We start from the raw sequence: 15,394 nt of genomic DNA, 5'->3' as shown, positions 1-15,394 counted from the left end.
CAAACGTTTCAACCGTGGTATTATAGGAGCATACCACATCACCTTGGCAGGAATCTTCTTCCTGGGGCGCTCGCCCTCGACATCACCAGGGTCATCGCGGCTGATCTTATAGCGCAATGCAATGCATACCGGACAAGCGTTCAAATCCTTGTACTCACCGCGGTAGAGGATGCAATCATTAGGGCATGCATGTATCTTCTGCACCTCTAACCCTAGAGGGCAGACAGCCTTCTTTGCTTCGTACGTACTCGCGGGTAATTCGTTGTCCTTTGGAAGCATATTATTTATCATTACCAGCAACTTTCCAAATCCCTTGTCAGATACACCATTCTCTGCCTTCCATTGTAGCAATTCCAGTGTGGTGCCCAGCTTTTTCTTGTCACCTACGCAATTCAGGTACAACAATTTTTTGTGATCCTCTAACATGCATTGGAACTTCTTCTTCTCCAAATCACTTGCGCAGTTTCTCTTTGCATCGGCAATGGCCCGACCTAGATCATCAATGGGCTCATCCGATGCCTCTTTTGCAGCTTCTTCCCGCATTGCCGGCTCAGCTTCTTCCCGCATTACCGGCTCAGCTTCTTCCCTCATTGTTGTATCATCGTATTCAGGGAACCCATGGCCAGGATAGCTGCCGTCGTCCTCTTCTTCTTCATTGTCTTCCATCATAACCCCTCTTTCTCCATGCTTGGTCCAAACATTATAGTGGGGCATGAAACCGGACTCAAACAGGTGGACGTGAATGGTTCTTGACGTAGAGTAATTGTGACCATTCTTACAACCAGCACATTGACAAGGCATAAAACCATCCACCCGCTTGTTTGCCTCAGCCGCAAGCAGAAAAGTACGCACGCCATTAATGAACTCAGGAGAGCATCGGTCATCGTACGTCCATTGCCGGCTCATCTTCAATACACAGCACCGAAAACACCAAATTAATACAATACATAAAGTTCATACATAAAGATCATACAACACTTAAATGCAACAAACAAATAACTCTCTAGCTAAAGAATTTAAATGCAACAACAAATGCGATCAAGATCGCAACTAAGATAACAATTGATCCAACAGCATAAATGATACCAAGCCTCACTATGAATGTCATATTTTCTAATCTTTCTAATATTCAAGCGCATTTTCTCCATCTTAATCTTGTGATCATCGACGACATCGGCAACATGCAACTCCAATTCCATCTTCTCCCCCTTAATTCTTTTCAATTTTTCCTTCAAATCCTCGTTTTCTCTTTCAACTAAATTTAACCTCTCGACAATAGGGTCGGTTGGAATTTCCGGTTCAACTACCTCCTACATACAAATATCTATGTCAACTTGATGGGCATAATTTGTCATAAACACGAAATGCAATGAATAGTTCTAAAAGAGAATATACCACATCCGAATCATAACCGGACGAGGGCCGACGGGGACGGATATCAAAACCATGGCACTATGTATAACAAACAACGTATGGGTAAGATAATTATACGAGTAACTATATATCCAAATCACACAAACATCAATTTTTTATATAAAACTTCATGAACAAGAGGCTCACCACAAGGTGGTGCCGGCGACGGGACGTTGCGGGTGATCGACGGTGGTTACGACGGAGATTTAGAAGGCACTAAGTAAACCACACCTACATATGCAAACTAAGTGTTATTTTTGACCTCAAATTGCATATAAATCAAATACTAGCACATATATATAATTCCTCCCAAATTACTAAACTCAAAAATCAATCACTATATAAAGCATTGCACGAGCTAATCTAGCAATGAGAGATGAAAGGACAAAGTTGCTAACCTTTGTGATCATTTGAATGGATGGGCCCCTTCAAATCTTGACAAATTTTGGGCAAAATGTGTGATGAGCTTGAGAGGAAGAGGGAAAAGAACAGAGAGGAGAGGGTAAAGGGGAAGAACAGAGCGAGCTCGGGTGGACGAAGGGTCTATGTAGGACGACCTTTAGTACCGGTTCGTGATACGACCTGGTACTAAAGGTGCTGGAGGGGCCCCGGACTGACAACATCCTGCCACCACTCACTTTAGTACCGGTTCGTGGCACGAACCGGTGCTAAAGGTTTGCCACGGACCGGTACTAATGATGTCCGCCCGCCTAGCCGTTGGAACCGACACTAATGGACACATTAGTGCTGGCTCAAATTCAAACCGGCACTAATGTGCTTCACATTTGACCCTTTTTCTACTAGTGCTAGTTGACGGTTTTGTCCATTTTAATGATGATTATGATAGATAGAACCCACTTTGTGCTCACGTGGCATAACGGTTCATTTTAAATGGCATTAAACGGGTCTTTTTGTCAAAAAGTCCTCCCCTTTCTGAAAAAACACCTCTCTTCCTCCCCGATCCAGATCGGGATCTGGCTCTCCAACACACCACGCCCTCTCCTCCTCCCGCTAGTTCCTTGGCCGGAGCTCCTTCCTACCTCTCTCGTACTCCTGGTCGACTCCCTGCTCGTGGAACCAGCCCGGGGTGCTTGCTGGTCTTGAGGGCCCTGAGCCTCAGCCGCCGCAAAGAACGCTGCCAGTGCCCCGTCCAGTGTGAGCCATGAAGAACCACCTTGCCCCCCCGCCGCGAAGAAACATTGTCCCCACCGCTGGTGCCCTTTCCAGTGTGAGCCGTGCGCGCCACCGTGAGCTGCACGCCGCACATCCTCGCCATCGTGGTCGTCGGGACGGAGGACGGAATGCCACGCTGGTCCAGCCACATCCTCCGCCGTTACCGAGAGTAAAAGCGGCGCGGCGTCGCAGTGTGTTGAGAGCATGCTCGAGCCGGTTGGCGTCCAACCGCAAGGCCGTCGCCGGCCTCTTCCGAGCCGGTGCAGCCGTGGTGCTCGAGCAAGGACGACGAGAGTGCAATGACCGACGCGCGGACCTGTTTGTCGCCGGCGACCTGCTTGCCTTCGCCTCCAGCAGGTCGCGGCGCTCGGGGAGACGCAGTTCTCATCGCCCAGCGTGGTGCTCGACCTAGACGCCGGCAAGGTCCATCCTCCACCCCAAGCCGGCGACGAGAGCCATGGGCGCCGTGATGCAGGTTCTGTGCATGTGGGTGGGGCTAATTGCGTTTTTGTTTTATGATTGAGGGGTCTCTATGTAAAATTTTAGGGACTAGTTTGTAATATTAGACCAAACGCCGTCTAACACGAGCCGTTACGCCATGTCATCAAATGCGGGCCCCACATGTCATAATCGAGGTTAAAATGCCCAAAGCGACCGGTTAGTGTTTTTTTGCAAAAAATTAGGCTGAGAATAATCAGTGATTTTTGTCAAAAATTCGTAAACCAGTGTTTGCAGTTTTCTGCAAACCTAGGCGTCAATGTGGTGGTTTTCTGCAATTCACTCAGTTCACTCCATACTTCTTGGGCTGTCAATCGGTTGTTTCGTCCGAATTGACATCCTGAAGTAACTTCCCCTATTTAAGAAAACATGATTGAGCACAATTATGAGAGTTCCAATGGAAGCTGTAACAGAACATTACTGAAAAATGAAGTGCCGGCACCGGTAGACCCGAAATCAACAAGGAATCAAGTGTCTCTCTTCCATCACTCCTGGTTCTTCTTTTCTTTCTCCTGTGAGATCACCATCGTATGTTCTCGCAGCATATATATTCCCAAAACTGAAGTAGAACAAAAAATAAACTCCACATGTTCAGTCATCATCACTAATGGAAAGGGTCCAGAAGGGGTGCACCCTCTAATCCTCTATAAATCGCGCACGCTCTACCTAGACCCTTAAACCCCTTCGCCAGTCTCCAACCCATTCCCCTCTAGGGTTTTCCACCATGGCGTCGGCCACACGCGCGCTCCTCTCTAGGCTCTCGCCCCTCCCCGCCGCCGCCTCCCGCTTCCTCTTCCTGCTCGCGGCCGCGGGGAGTGTCCTCCCGGCCGTTCTGGTCCCGTCCCCGGCCCTGGCGCCCGGGGCGGCGACCAGGAGATTCGCGATGCAACCTGCTAATCCGTCCCCGAACCGCAGCATCTGCTCCCCCGCGGAAATCAGGACCCCCCTCGACGACGGGTGCGACTTCGAGCACTGGCAGATCCAGATGGTGGCGCCCCCAGGCGACAAGGCCAACCCTGACGTACCCCACGACGAGATCATCGCTGGCTACATCAAGACCCTCGCTCAGGTCATCGGAAGGTATGGTATGCCCCCCTCACCCTTGATGGGTTCTGGATCATGTTACGAACCTACTTCTCTCAACATAGTACATGGGTACGGGATATAGCTCTCACTACGGGCAAATAGCTCCCATGCAACGTCGTTGGTGTGAATTGTCTCTCATGCGACGTCGTTGGCTGTAATAGCTCTCATGCAACATCTGCGTTGGAAAAAATAGCTCCCATGCGACACACCATTTACGCGGCTAGTTGGCTGTTAGTTAGGCTGAGGTTTGGTTAGGACACTGGGGTTATGTGCTCTGATTGGTGGGGTCCACCTATGGCCACGTAGTCAAGAGTCAACCGTCCACGACTCGACCGGTGACTGTGTGACCGTGCTCAACTCGCCCGTGTTGGACGGGCCCGTGCTGGACTGGGCGAGCGGCGCCGCCGTAAGCATCTTCTCCAGCAGCGGTTTCTTCTCCGCGGCGGCAGCGGTTTCTTCTCCGCGGTGGTGGAGCGCATTTCTCGGCAGCAGTAGAGCTATTGCGAGATGAGCCCGAAACCCTAGTCCCACTCCCCAGAATTTTGGGGGATCTGTGGCCTCATGCTGCCCTCTGTTTCTTGGCGATTTAGAATCGGGCTCCATTGGATCCGGGGGTTGTTTCTTCTCCGCGGCCCGGTGGCGGAGCGCCTTTCTCTGCAGCGGCTATTGCTAGTGAGTATTTTCCAAACACTACTCCCATTCCACTGAATTTTGGATACATCTATGGCCTCATGCTGCCCCTGTTTCTTGGCGTTTTAGAATCTCGATTGGATAGGAGATGGAGCGAGGACTGGATGAGATGGAGCGAGGAGACAGTGCTTCAAATCGGTAATGCCACCCTCTTTTCTTGGCGATTTAGAATCGAACTCGATTTGGTAGTGACTGCCGCCGCTGTCTGCCATTGACAAAACAGGGGAGGTTCAGGTTCTGCCACCACATTCGCAATTATAGTGGAATTTTTTCCCTGTAAAGCCAAGCTCAGTGATGGTAGTGTCCAAGACATTGATAGAGATACCACCGTGAGGTTGGATGTCGAATTTGCAGATGTTGATCCCCAGGAATTGGAGAGCATGAAGGAGAAGGCCGTGGGCAATTTGGTGGAGAGAATTGGGGAGAGTATTGTTTGGGGTCCAGAACAAGAGGTATCTCTGCAACGTTTCGATAACTATAATGGTGAATATGTGAGAATTGAAGATGGAGAATCCATGGTTGCTGAAATTGATCAGCAAGAAGGGTGGGCAAGCAAACAAGTAACATTTTATGCAAAGCTAATTGATCTGCAAACTCATTCCAGAGTTGGTTATGTGCCATCAAAGATGGCTGCACAGATGGAAGATGATGAGTGGGTTTCACAAAAGAAGATGTTGGCATTGTTAACTGAACCGAATGTAGTAGCTGAAGATATAGGGATTGATGCAGATGGAGAGGAGGGAACCCATGGTGCTAGGAAGATTGTTGTTGACTGGAATGTAGTAGAGTTGAATGAAAAAACAGATTTGGTCATTACACCAATATCTGACATTGATATGGCCGAAATGTTTGGCATTCAAGTTGATGATAAAGATAAGGAGAAGGATGACAGTTCTTTGCCTGCTGAAGGTAAAACAGGCCCTAGAAATGCAAATGAGGATGAAGAACAACTGATGAGAGAGGCTGCAGATGATGTGGATGATGTAGATGATAATGAGCTGGTTTGTTTGTATGATAAAGAGAACCCAGTTATTGAGGTGGGAAAGTTGTGGCTAAGCATGAAGGAGTTTAGGATGTCTTTCAGGACCTATGCAGTGAAAAAAGAGTTTGATGCCAAGACTATGTGGACTGATCGAAAGAAATTTTATGCTCGGTGCAAAGGTTATGATGGTGGTGGCAATCCTTGCAAATGGTACTTGTCTGCCAGACTACAACCTGATGGAAGTACAATAAGGGTAAATCAAATACCACACCAGCATACATGTATGACCACTTCACAGAGAGTTTCAAAGATGACATCACAGCTTTGGGTTATAGAGAAGATTACTCCTATTTTAGCCAAGACTCCAAACACTACTGCAAAGAGGCTTAAAGTTGACTTGGAGAAGCTGTACCCCATCTAGCTGCAATATACCACAGTGTGGAAAGCAAAACAAAGGGCCATGAAATCATTGTATGGTGACGGGGCAAATACATTTAGGATGTTGTATAGTTTTAAAGCAGAGGTGGAGAAGAGGTCACCTGGGAGTGTGGTGGAGATAGATACAGAGGTAACAGAGGATGGCAAGGTCAGCAAGTTTTTTTATGTGTTTGAAGCCTTGCATAGATGGATTCAAAGCAGGTTGTTGTCCATATTTGAGCATAGACTCATCTTTTTTGACTAGAAAGTGGAATGGTCAGTTGGCTGCATGCAATGCTCTAGATGGACACAACTGGATGTTCCCAATTGCAATAGGAATGTTTCAATCAGAGACAGAGGCATCATGGATATGGTTCATGATGCAACTGAAAAGATGAATAGGGCCAGTTTCTCCTTTGGCCATCCACACAGATGCATGTAAAGGGTTGGAAAATGCAGTAAAAAATGTTTTCCCCCATGCTGAGCAGAGGGAGTGCTTTGGATATATGTGGATGAATCTGATAAAAAAATTCAGAGGAGATGAATTTGGGCGCATGTGGCCAGCATCAAGATCCTACACCAGACAGACATATTCCTATCACCTTGGTAAGATATTGGCATCATGTAGTGATAATGAATTTGCTTCATGATTGAACACCCACCATTCTCTGTTGTGGTATAGATCAGGTTTTAATACTGCCATAAAATGTGATCATATCAATAACAACTTGGCAGAAAGTTTTAACAACAAAGTGAAGGATTTGAAAGACTTGCCTGTGCATGACATGGTGGACCAAATAAGGATCATGATCATGCATTTGTGGGAGTTGAGAGGAAAAATTGCTAATATTTTGGAAGGGGACAAGCTTCCAGCAGTGGTACAACAGGTGGTCAACATGAGTAGAAATCTTTCACATCTATCTGTTGAGAAATCTTCCTTGTGGGGTGCTGAAGTTAGAGATACAAAGAGTGGCAAGAGGCATGTGGTAAATACTGAGTTGCATGAGTGCACTTGCCAAGAGTGGCAACACACTGGAAAACCATGTGAGCATTCCATACTTTTTTTGGCATCTAAACCCAGGTTAAATATGCACCCATATTTGCATGAGTATTATTTAGTACAAAAATTCAAAGCTGCATATGCAAGTCCAATTCCTGCACTGACTGACCAATCTCAGTGGCCTGAGGTGGAAATATAATTTACCTTGTGTCCCCCTGTCACTAGAAGAAAGGCTGGGAGGCCTAAACAGAGCAGATTCAAAGCTTGGTTTGAGAAAGGTGGTTGTAGTAAGAAGGGAAAAAAGGAAAAGGAAAAGAATGATAAGCCCAAAAGGGCTAAAAAAGGTAACAAAAATAGGTGCAAGTTGTGTGAGGTACTTGGGCACAGAATTGGTTCATCCAAGTGCATCTACACTCCTCAGAGGCCAAAGTATGTTTATGTTACTGTTTTTGCAAGTTTTTGATTTTGCTACTTGTTCTAGTATCTAACCAAGTCAAATGCTTTATTTTTTAGGAGGAAGCATGCAGAAAAAGCCCCACCTCTTGTTGTTAAACAATGCTGGCCAGTGAAAAAAGCAAGACTCAATGGCTTTAGAAGGAAGAGCACTAAGCAGATAATGTTTGGTGACAAAGATATGGAGCTAACTGAAACTGTTACTGCTGAACATGAGCTAAGTGTTTCTGTTTTGGACTATGTGATGCATACTGAATCTGTTTTGCAGGCGCTAGGGCAATCTAAAACTGTTGCAGATGAAGCAACTGTTGTGCTGCCATGCGACTGCTTTGACAACTGTGTTGCCATGTTTGGAGGTTGTGCTGCCAAGTGTTGAGTTGCAAACTGAAGTAGTTGAACAATGTGTGCCATCTACTCAATCTGCAGAAGTGCAAACTGAAGAAGTGGGACATGGTCAGGTGCAAAAGTTGAGGGGGCCTAGTGGAGTTGGCAAGAAAACCAAGGGGCCAAAAAGCAAGAGCATCAGCATCAACAAACTATGCGCCGTGGAACCAAACAGTGGAAAAAGGAGAAGAAATCGAGTGGTAGAAAGAAGCAAAAGAAATAGAGTCGAAATCATTCAAATTTGATGTGAAAACTTAAGTTTATTGTCATTTGATGTGAAAACTTATGTTCTTTCATGTGAAAACTTATGTGCTATGATGTTGATTTGACTTGAAATAAAATTCAAATTTGAACCGACATTCAAATTTGAACCTATCTCCAATATTTTTTGAGTTCATTTGTTTGTTCTGTGATGTTGCATCGTTTTATGTACTACTATGCACTTTAGTTCATAAATCCAACCCTTTTTGTGAAGTCCAACTCATAGTCACTGAAAATGTTGTCCAAACAGGCTCCAAAGTAAGGAAAACGGCCCCATTTCTAAGCAAGTTTTTTTTGACCTTCTTAAAATCACCCAAAAAAGATTTTCTTAGCTTATATTATACCTATATAGGATCAATACGAAGTCTCACCTTTTTTTGAATAAGTATTCATATTATTTAATTTATTTTTGAAAAAACACCCTTTAATACAAAGTCAGCAATAAAACAAGTTTAAAAATTTAAAATGCAAAAATAACTTCAGATCCTCCTTAGTCACTCTAAAATGAAGCTAAGGTGATGTTTTTGATTTTTTTTGCATTTTCAAAACCTCAAACCCTCTTCTCACTCCTTTGAACTCTATGCAACCTCAGTCGAGATAGTCCAATTTGTGAAGGTTTTTTCATGCAAAGATCATTAGATCAAGTTTATCATTTTATATCATAACTATGTAACATAAAAAGGCTATATGCGCAGGTTTTTCATTTTTTAGATTTTTTTGAATTAGTTATACACATTTGAATGTTTGGTCAAACCTTTCAAAACCCCGTTGACTGCCTCCAAAACCCATGTAACCCTAGCGCCAAACGTCCACCGTCGATCTAACCCTAACGCTAAACTACGACCGTCGGATAGGCCTTCTAGAAGGATTCCGCGGGGGCGATCCGTGGGAGCCCTGATTCTCCAATCTGATTGGCCACCGTTTTTTCTCTCTGACGAACAGATAACGTTGAGCGGGGGAGCATCTAAGTGACTGTTGGGCCGAGCGGATCGGGCCCGGCAGAGCCTGGCGTGCGTGCGCACGGCCGTCGAGAGGGGGGGCTGCATGTGAGAGGGTCAATGACATGTGGGCCATCCCTGTCCCATGCATGCCATGCAACGTCGCAGCCGAGCTATTTTGTGCTAGTGTGACACAGCCTAGCCATTTGCATGCGGGCTTGCATGCACGCATCGACGCAGTAAAGCATGGCAGGGGCGCAGCGTATAGGTACGTCGCATCTAAGCTATTTTAACAAATGCATGCTTGAACGAGACGGACGTGTCGGTGGTGCAGCTCCTTTTTCAGTGTCACGCGCGGATGAACGGGCCTGTGCCTCTTTGGATGCTCTGCCCGCCGTTTTTTGAATTAATGCCCGCAATTACTTATGCCAGTGCGAACGGAGAAGAGAAAACGATCGAGAAGGCACTGTGTACACATTGACCACGGCTGCAACGCGGCTATAAAAGGGCACCATTTCCTCATCCTCTCACACTCATCTCTCAAGCCTCCTCCCCTTCTTCGTTTCGAGCCAAATCCACCACTCGAGCCACCATGAAGTTCAATGGCCCTACCTACCGTCGCCCCCGCACCGTGCCGGAGAGGCAGTACCCGGCCGGAGTCATCGTCGAGAATAGCCTGAGGGTGTGGGCCATCTCAAGGTGGAGGGGCCCTAGAGAGTTGACTCGCTTCTTCCTCCAAGCCGGCTACCGCCACCTCCCTCTGGGCACTCCGCCCATGTTCCACCTCCACGAGCAGTATGATGGCAATGCCAACGGCTTCGTCATCGGCCTCTACGTCACCTTCACCAACCCCTACGATGCTCACCACCTCCTCGGCGAGGTGTTCTGGTGTGGATGCGAGTTTATCGCGTTCACGACCTACAACATCTTCACCAACTTCCACCACATCTTCCCTCACCCCAACGGCATGCACACCCTCCCCTACCAGATGCCGGAGAACAACGAGTGAGGGGCGCCGGCTAAGGAAGAGGGGCCCAAGGAGGAGGGGCCAAGGAGTTGTTCAAGTGCGAGTCTTCTATCTATCTAGTTTGTGTTTGTGTTGGTTCGGGCGTGTGTGCCTGTGTCTTCTATCTATCTAGTTTTAATTATTTTCCTTTCATGTTTTATGAACTATATGTAGTGGGGGGGATGCCCCTCTATATGTTCTATCTATCTATGCTACTAGGGTACCCGATGCCCCTCTATCTATCTATATGTTTTTTTGGTCCTAAAGTTTCTCCATTGCATTTTATTTATGTGGCCATGTGTACTAAAAATGCACTAAAACATGATCCAATCATATAAGTTGTTGTTAGCACGTGTCTAGTTAATTATCTTCCTTTTATGTTTTATGCACTATATGTTGTAAGGGGATGCCCCTCTATGTTGTAAGGAGATGCTACTAGGGGCACACTAGATGTCTTCTTTTTTGAGAGAGGCACAACCTTTTTCGTTTGAAACACACGAGTAAAAACTTTGAAAACACCATAGCACAAGTCAAAAAAAATAATTAAAAAATGGTGCTTGGTTGAAATAAACTAGAACCAAACAATTGCAACTTTTTTGGTTCACAAAGACTGCAAGTTAGACTGCTAACCAGAACCAACCTTTTGTTTTAGCCGAAACAACACGGGACCCTACCATTGGAAACGATAGCTTATGCATAAAAATAGCTCAAATAATTATCAGATGAGTTATCTCAAAAAAGGTGACTGCAGGAAACTTAAAATTTGTGAAATAACCTAAAGCCGAAAAGATATATCGATGTCAATGACCGTGTGCACTTTTTTTGCACTAGCTACACTTCTTTTATCAATGGGCCTGGATATGTTCCATTCGGCCCTGCCTAACTTCTATTGGGCCTGGCCTTTTCGGGCAACTTTGGACGAACCTTTTTTTCCTTTTCTCCCTCTATCACTGAAACTGAAACTGATGATGAACTGAAGAACTAAAAAAAACGGAGCCGAAACAGAGTGGAGAGGACATGCTGAATTCGTACAACGCAACACTTTTATTCAAATATACATATCATTACGATTACAAATGATGCCCAATCTATTCACTTACGACTAATTATCATCACATAAACAAATGCGAGAGCAATTACACAAACATAAAAAAGTCCGGCCATCAGCCCCATCAAATTGCCCTGCTTCTGCAATTTGATGAGTTTCTTCATCTGCTTGTTCAACTTCTTTAGCTCTGCCGTCACTACTGCATCCCCCACAGTAGCCCCAATGGAATGGGCAGATCCACGGGCCCCAGATCCAGACGCGCCCAATCCAAACTTGCCCAACTTCTCCGCCTCCAACGGTAAATCGAGCTCCCCTGATGCACCCTCCAGTTGAATCCGCTCTATGTACTCATCTAGCCACTCAAAATGGGTGCATTGCTTCAATTTCTGAAATTGGAAAGATGAACCCTAAATCCCAAATCCGATGAAAAATGGGGAAAAATTGGGCAAACATGAAATTGGGAGACAAAAACCAAAATTGGCATATTGAGAAGTAAAATCTCACCTTTCCCTGCTCTGGTTTGCTCTCGCATTTCACGAATTCCCGCCCAAGGTTGCCATTCTTGTCGGTCGTTGTGACTAGCCGCTTCAGGGGTGCGATACGTGGGCATGCAGGGCACCTTGTCATGGGCGCTGCGCCATAGCGCGGCCATGAGCGGCGGGAGGCTGAAGCGGAGCTCGACATTGCTAGGTCGCGGCCCGGAACGGCGTTGCTGCGCGTCGTCGCTGGAGAAGAACAACAACAATGGTCGGGGAGGGGGGAGGGGGGGGGGAGGATGGGCTCGGGTGCTGCACGCCTCGGGGCACGGCTCGGTGTCCTCTTGTACCAATGCTAACCTGGATAAGTTAGTGGGTCCCACGCTATGGGTCCCGCTCACCTGACCAATGTTGAGTTGGATAAGTTAGTGGGTCCCACGCTGTGGGTCCCGCTCACCTGATTCGAGTTTTAAACATGTGTTTTTGGATTAGGCAGAAGTGTCGCATGGGAGCTATTTTTTCCAACGCAGATGTCGCATGAGAGCTATTACAACCAACGACGTCGCATAAGAGACAATTCACACCAACAACGTCGCATGGGAGCTATTTGCCCCTCTCACTACTCCCTAGAGATTGTAAAGAGATAAGAGTTTACGATGGAAAGAACACAGAATTAGGGGTAGAAAGAAGAAGAAGCAGCAGCAGCAAGGAGGAGGATGCGATACTCTCGTCTGATACGAGGGAAGGAAATAGCCGGAGGAGGAAGAAAGCCAAAGACAAGTTCTATTCCCTTTTCCCGTGTGTGACTTGCTTCCTTACGTAGCAGCACCAGTTTGGTGCCCATCAGCATACTGCATTGATACATAGGGCCGGGTTAGGGCATCTCCAACGATAACCTGCAAATTTCCTTCCTCATCTGTCCACGGACAGGGGATAAGTTTGTGGACAAGGATACGGAAGACCGCCATCCAACCATAGCCGTAAATGTATGTCCGTCTTTGTTAAATTTTAACCGCCAAATAACCATAATTCCCTTTTAAAAACTGTGCTTAGTCGCTTTTTGTTTGGCACAAGGCTATTAATCCGTGTGACAGTGTAGTTTCCGCCAAAGCTAGCTGCTTCCGCCACTGAACTAGCTTCCTTCCACCAAATGGGTTTGGTCATTTTCAAACCTTCCGCCAAAAGGCCAAATCTATTTACAAAGCTTCCGCCATTTCGCCAACGTGTGATAAAGAACCTTAATAGAAAACTAATCATCTTGTCAAATGATAATAATATGGCAAGAAATAACCTTCAGCCAAATGCCCAAATATATTTGCAAAGCTTCCTCCAAATGCCCAAATACTAATCACCTTCCCTAATGCTAATCATGTGGCAAGAAGTAACCTTCCGCCAAATGCACAACTTTATTTGCAAAGCTTCCGCCAAATGCCCAAATACTAATCACCTAACATTGCTAGCCTTCCGCCATCCGAACGAAGAGGTGGGGTACGTGGCGACTTTTGGTTTGTCATGAGGATGTCCGTCCTCCCGCAAAATTCCCCATATTTGTCTCCGTTTTGCGGGAGAAAGTACATCCGGACCGTGCCGCAGACTGATACAGAACCATGTTGGATGGCTTCCGTGGTCCGGACAGCATGGTCCGGACGGATGGAGGCAATTCGAGGGTCGCCTTGGAGATGCCCTCATGACAGATCGGGATTGGAGAAGTGTAAAATATGTATGTTACCTGTTTTGTGTCATTTTGTCATTTATACGATGCTTTGTATACATGTTCATTCAAGACTCACCTTTGTCATTTATGCTGATGGTGATTCTTACTTGAGGATCATGCTTACTATTAGATTTCATTAGACATCTGTTGCAGTTTTACCATTTTGTAATATTTTTGTTTGTCTCTCACGACCATAGCAGCATATTCTTTCGAGGACAGGGACGGAGTTCTCCTTGATGTTTTGGTTGTCTCAAATATTATACAATGTGTTTCAATAATTAATGTACTATTTATAACATATTTGTATGAACGTATCTCAAATCTGTCATATGTTCCAGTGAAGACGAAGCTAGGATGAAGATCTACTCTGTGTCAACTCGACATTATTTTGCTTTTGGAGCTCTAGTATCCGAGGAAATCACCCAAAAACTCAATGGTATTGGACATTGCATGAAATTATTTGTATGCGATCTATTTATGTAAGTGACTTCAAATTTTCTGGTTTTAAACTCATGCCACTAAATCATTAATTCAGAGTTGCCTAATGTCCGCTGGATTCTTCCTGATTCATACCCTGATGTCAAAAAAAGGTGTACGGAGGTAATGTCAATGTGCTTCCTATCTGATTAAGTATCATTCACCGAAGTATTTTGAAATGGCTACCGTAAAGATTTACTAGTCTGTTCTTTAACTTGTTTTAATCTGTTGACTCCTTGAGATGGGAGCTTTAACTTGTTTTAGTCTGTTGTGATCGATCGGGCAGTGACCGAGTTATCCGCCCAGAGGTTTGGGGAAGGTTTATTGAGGGGTCCGATTGTGTATGCTCTTATCATAATAGTAATTGTGCAATATTTGGCACAATATTAATTGTATTGCACATTAGTATTATGCAAGATATAAATTGTATGTTAATATTAAGTAGGATAAAGTTTCTTGGTTAATGCTCACGTTCATATTAGGCATGATAGTAATTAGAGAAGGGTGCTAAACATATTTAGTGCTAAACATGTTTAACGCTAAATATTAGAGCGACCGAGACCATTGGTCTGCGTTGTATAGTGAACGAGTGAGATTTGTTGAATCTCCGTAACTCGCTCTTTTTGTATTGGCATATAGATCAAGTATTTTTTGTCATTCTATTTTGGCCTTCTGAGTCCCTTGACTTCTTGAGATGGCATCTTTAACTTGTTTTAATCTATTGTCTTACTCTTCCCCTGGATGATTTAGGATTGTGCACTATTTTCGGTTTCATCTATGTCCATATGGTAAGGAGATCTGGGTGTATGTCTTTTTGTATTTCAGGTGAACCATTTATAGATGGAAAAGTTGTTCCTTACGACCCCAAATATCATGAGGAGTGGGTGAGAAACAATGACATTATGAATCGACATGGATCATGTAACTGTTACAAGTGGCGTCACCACTTTGAAAGGAGAAGGGAGAACACACAAGGCAAGACTGCTAGCTCCGCCAAGTTACTAGCCCCCCCACACTTAATCCAAGCCACCAAGGCGGTAACTACCATGTGTCTACACCCAGATCTCACGTGCCTATGAGGGCAGGGGCGGCCAGGGAGGCACTACCAATAGAGAACACTCCTAGAAGAGCTTCCTCGTACGCAGGAAGTTATGCATATATTGTCTATACCTACTGGTCTCCTCAGACGTAGAATTACTACAAGCTTAGGTATGTTCTCATTTCTCTATTGAAACAAATACAGGGCCGACCACTCTTTCACATCGATCTAGAACTTTGTTATTTGTGAAGGAAATATGCCCTAGAGGCAATAATAAACCTATTATTTATTTCCTTATATCATGATAAATGTTTATTATTCATGCTAGAATTGTATTAA

The 15,394-nt window shown here is 45.3% G+C and overlaps 2 protein-coding genes across 2 annotated transcripts; one reads left to right on the top strand and one right to left on the bottom strand.

Moving 5' to 3' along the window:
* The first annotated feature begins 3,808 nt into the window (after positions 1-3,808).
* Positions 3,809-15,208, top strand: LOC125507195 (multiple organellar RNA editing factor 8, chloroplastic/mitochondrial-like). The gene is made up of 5 exons (XM_048671853.1): positions 3,809-4,164; positions 13,878-13,975; positions 14,075-14,129; positions 14,810-14,937; positions 15,102-15,208. Exons 1-5 carry the CDS (start codon positions 3,809-3,811, stop codon positions 15,206-15,208), a joined length of 744 nt encoding a protein of 247 aa, XP_048527810.1.
* LOC147972156 (uncharacterized) lies at positions 11,394-12,037 on the bottom strand. Its single transcript, XM_087522962.1, has 2 exons — positions 11,854-12,037; positions 11,394-11,735 (listed from the first exon to the last, which is right to left on the bottom strand). The coding sequence occupies exons 1-2, from the start codon at positions 12,031-12,033 to the stop codon at positions 11,394-11,396; spliced, it is 522 nt and encodes a 173-aa protein (XP_087379088.1). The 5' UTR covers positions 12,034-12,037.
* Positions 15,209-15,394: the final 186 nt, after the last annotated feature.

This window comes from Triticum urartu, chromosome 5A, assembly GCF_056163025.1.
Source record: "Triticum urartu cultivar PI428250 chromosome 5A, HENAU_Tu73, whole genome shotgun sequence".
Lineage (NCBI taxonomy): Eukaryota > Viridiplantae > Streptophyta > Magnoliopsida > Poales > Poaceae > Triticum > Triticum urartu.
Note: the sequence above shows the minus strand (reverse complement) of the source record. Positions and strands in the feature narration are given on the sequence as shown.